Here is a 4,723-nt window from a genome sequence, read left to right on the forward strand (position 1 = left end):
CCGGAGGCAGCTGATCGATGTTTCTCTCTCATCGATGTTTCTCTCTCATCGATGTTTCTAACTCTCTATCCCTCTCCCTTCCTCTCTGCAAAATATCAATAAAATATATTTTAAAGAGTATAAGAAAATAAAAATAAAAAGCAAGGCTTCCCGGGGAGGAGGCTGGGGGTCAGACAGAAGCTTACCTTAGCATCTGTCTCAGCTGCGGCAGTGCTTCGCTGCGGGAACATTCATTCAGCCGCTGTAATTCACGGTCTTTTTTGTTTTCCAGAAGTACTTACCATTTGGGTAGGAGTTTTGTTTACATGTTCCCAAACACTATTCAAGCGGGCAACTGTTCCTAATCCCACTTAAAATGAGAGGGTAACTCGGGCAGGGGGTGGGGGGTTACAGAAAATGTGCAAGGTCACAGTTACTAAGTGACACAGCAGGAACTCCGCCACCTTGTACATTGTAAAGCCTTTCCACTGTATAGGTTCTTAGGAAACCACTGGTCGCCAGCACTAATGCTGATGAAATGCCTCCCACTCCTGCCCAAGAAACAAATGGGAGCTTCTGGGTTGGGGAAGACGGGGCATTGGGGAGACGGGGCACTCGGAGAACATGGGAGCTCCAAGCCCTTCCCTTTCCACACACCTGGCCCCACAGCCAGAGTCGGCTCTTCCTGAGTTGTATCCTTTTATGATAAACTGGTAACTAAGGACGCACCCAGGGATGTTAGGGAAGGTGCACTAGGCCTTGACATGCACAAGAGAGATACTGTTGCATGACTCCGTGGTCTACACATACATCACAAAGATTGCATTGATACGTTAACAGTGGGAATAGATCTTGCCCTGACCACCCTTCAGATTAAGCATCAGATTTCTGTTTTACAGGTTTTCCTATCTTTTGAAGATGCTTGAAAAAACTGAGAGGGGGCCCTAACTGGTTTAGCTCAATGGATAGAGCATCGGCCTGCAGACTGAAGGGTCCCAGGTGAAGGGTCACAGGTTCGATTCCGGTCAAAGGCATGTACCTTTGTTGCAGGCACATCCCCAGTAGGGAGTGTGCAGGAGGCAGCTGATCAATATTTCTCTCTCATTGATGTTTCTAACTATCCCTCTCCCTTCCTCTTTGTAACTTTGCTTTAATGGATATCTTTGTTTGTTCTTTCCATGTAACATTATTTTATTGAGTTTTGTATCTCCAGGCAGTTTTCCCACATTTGGGTAAAATGTTTAGCAGGCTGTAAACTTAACTTGGGAAAAGAGAAAAATAAAATTTTCTTGAGTGGAAAAAGGTAATTTAAAAGTGGCAGAAATCTAACTGAATAGTGTAAGAAAGGCTAAACTTTCAGTGAGCTGAGGCTTATGATAAAATGCTAAGGAAAATAAAGAGTTTTGTGTGGAGCAAGAATAATGAACTAGTTCTGTTGCTTGAGCTGGATGGTTCAATATAACAGAAGACAAAGTGAACTCACCAATTCTTTTGTTTCTTTTCTTTTAAGAAAAAATAATCCGACCTAGCATCTCTCTCTTTCTCTCCCTTCCTCTCTGAAATCAATAAAAATATAATTTAAAAAAATAATCCTAAAACTAAAAGGGGAAAATATATGAGTGAAAGGAAATGGGCTTAATTTAAATGAGGTGAGGTTATAAGAAGAGAGTGACTGACAGCTTTAAGTGAGGGCACGTGTCCTGGCCTAAACCAACCGCATCCAGATGTCAGTAGAAGTTGCTAAGGTAACAAAAGCACCTTTTTGTTTGTTAATTTTTTTCCCCATTGATTTTTAGAGAGAGTGGAAGGGAGGGAGAGAGATAGAAATACAGTGATTGGTTGCCTCCTGCACACAAGACTGGGCAGGCATCAAGCCTGCAATCAAGGTATGTGCCCTTGACTGTAATTGAACAGGAAACCCTTCAGTCTGAGGGCCCACGCTCTAACCATTAAGCCAAACTGACTATAGCAACAAAAGCACTTTTAAGGACATTGCAACAAAATGTACTCCTTATGCCCTGACCGGTTTGGCTCAGTGGATAGAGCGTCGGCCTGTGGACTGTAGGGTCCCAGGTTCGATTCCGGTCAAGGGCATGTACCTTGGATTTCAGGAGGGCCCCCCTCATCTCCACAACCAGGAAGACTGTCTCACTGTGCCTGAACTGTGCAAGCAATACGGTTTATGTGGAACATCAGCTTTCCTTGGGGAGCCTGAAATCTGGGTGCATGCCAGGTAGAGGGTGCCTATGTGATCAGCTCCAAACAAAAACCCTGGGCAGAGAGTCTTGAATGTTGGCAACAGTCTCTGGTTGGCAACATGACAGAACTTGTCAGGAGAATTAAGCATGTCCTTTGTGGTTCTAGGACGTCGCTGGGAAAGGACCTGTGAAGCTTGCACCTGGCCCCCCAGGCATCCCACGTGCTCCTTTTCCCGGGACTGATTTTCCTTTGTATCCTCTCACGGAAAAAGTCATAGCTGAGTACAACCAGAGGTTGGGTCCCGTGAACCCCCATAGCAAACAACTGAACCTCCCAGTGGGCCTGGGAACATGAGGTGGTACCTGCTGCTTGCAGTTACTATTACTTTCTTACCTCAGTAGCCTATTTTTGTCACTGTAGTTCTCCAACCCCTGCTTAACAATGTCCTTTTATTAAATTTTCTTTTAAAATAACTGGTATACTTTTCCTGACTGGTCCCTGACTGACAAAGCCAGCCAGTAAGGGCAAACTATCTAGTCTCCTTTGCTAGTCCGATTTTTATCAGAAATTAACATCTGTAACAGCAGTAATCTATGTAACTCCGTTCCAGATTCAGACAAGGAAGGTGTTTTTTTTCAACCAAATATTTCACAAAGATAGTCCCTGTATGATCATTGAGCATGCTAGGAAGGTTATTCTACTGATCTAAAGTTTAGATTCTAAACAGTGAAAGATAGAAAAAAATACATATGGTTTTTATTACAAGATTTCAAGCATCCATAAAAATCAGATATAATACTATTATAAACTCTCCATTTACCCATCGTCCGGTTCAATTATTATCAACAAATGATGGGTTTTATTTCATTTACTTTATTCCTCCACCCACACTGGATTACTTTAGAGCAAACTGCAGACGTATTTCACCTGTAAGATCCTCAGTATGACTTTCTACTGAAATAGAAATTTCAGTTGAATTTCCCAGTCTTGTATACTTCTTTTTATAGTCTGTTCAAAATAAAATCCAAATAATGCCCCTTCAATCTTTTAAACCTACAAGAGTGCACTCTTCCTCCTCCTTCACTTGGCATTTATTTGAGGAAATTGGATCATTGGTCTCACAGAACTTCCCATGTTCTGTATTTGGAAGACTGTATCCCTTTGGTGTCATTTAACCTGTTCTTCTATCCCCTATGTAAACTAGCACATCTAAAAGCTTGACTAGATTCAGATTCACTTATTTTGGCAAGAATACTTAATATGTAATGTGTCAAATATATTTTACAGCACAGTTGGTTTGGACTAACATACTGCTTCTCATAGGTCTGGTTGTTTAATTTACTAGTCTTTTCAGATTGTATAGAGTCTGTACTATAGACAGACCTTTTAACTCGCAATTCATGGAAGCACTGTCATCTACTGAAACTGAACCAGAGTTTGCTAACACCTTGAAGCTTATGAAATATTCTTTCCTTTGCTGGGAAGTCAAATGAGTACCACACACTGCCATCTATTATAAAGATTCCTTTGCCTTTTACTTTTTTTTTTTTAATTGGGAAACTATTCAATTGGGTGGCCCAATTCAGTTAGGTATTTTCATATGTCTGGGTAGAGGTGAATGAGAAAATGTTTGGTGAATTTAATAAAAGGAGGCCTTATATTAAGTACATAAGCACATCATGTACTAAAAAATGTTTAACAGGCCTTCTAGTTAACAACCGTTTGAAATAGAATTTAGCAGGAGGTAGCAAGGTAATGCCTATATTTTGTAGGTACTGGTAACCACTGTGGTTTTTGAGCAGGGAAGCTATATGATGAAAATATGTTTTAATGGAAGACATCACTGGAAATATTTAGGATTTAAGGCCAGAAGAGCAGGAATTGTGAATTTGAAGGTAATCTGATATAGAATTGTTTGGATACAGCTACAGAACCACCTGAATCGACAAGTACATCTGTTTTGTATTGAAAAATGTTTGACAAACTTTGTAGCTGGGAATTTCAACTCACTCCACAAAGCAACTAGTGACTGCAATGAACAAAGCAAAAACAGAAAATAATAATCATACATATACACAGCAGCTAACATTAAACATAAATAAAACCAAGCCACCATTCTACCCTCAAACTCAAACAGCTTCCCTTTACACGTGGGCTAAACCCGAGTTGGTCCCATGACCTCCCGGGCACCCTGAGAAAGCCCTCACTGCCTGACCTCATAGCTTCCCTTTACACGTGGGCTAAACCCCATGACCTCCCAGGCACCCTGAGAAAGCCCTCACTGCCTGACCTCATTTGCTACCACTCTCCTCACTCACTATGATCCAAAGCCCTTGCTCTTCAACAAACAGGGTGAGGTTGTTCCTGCCTGGGCCCTTTGTACTTGCTCTTGCCTCCACCTCTGAAGTAACTCCCCCAAATGTTCACATAATTCACTTCCTCGCTTCCTTTAGGCCTTTGTTTCGTATGGCCTCCTCAGAGGCCCACCTGCCCCCCCTACAGAAAAGAGCACCCAGCCTGACCCTTTTCCATCTCCTTGCCCCCT

The 4,723-nt window shown here is 42.0% G+C and overlaps 1 protein-coding gene across 1 annotated transcript in view; it reads right to left on the bottom strand.

The window, feature by feature from the left end:
* SF3B1 (splicing factor 3b subunit 1) overlaps positions 1-3,002 on the bottom strand; it is a gene marked incomplete at its 3' end in the record, with an annotated part of 35,080 nt that extends 32,078 nt beyond the window's left edge. Inside the window, exon 1 of the mRNA XM_006767117.2 lies at positions 2,999-3,002. Within this exon, the coding sequence (XP_006767180.2) occupies positions 2,999-3,002 (4 nt within the window). The remainder of the gene's footprint in view (positions 1-2,998) is intronic.
* Positions 3,003-4,723: the final 1,721 nt, after the last annotated feature.

The sequence above is a fragment of the Myotis davidii genome, unplaced genomic scaffold (assembly GCF_000327345.1).
Source record: "Myotis davidii unplaced genomic scaffold, ASM32734v1 scaffold221, whole genome shotgun sequence".
Taxonomy (NCBI): domain Eukaryota; kingdom Metazoa; phylum Chordata; class Mammalia; order Chiroptera; family Vespertilionidae; genus Myotis; species Myotis davidii.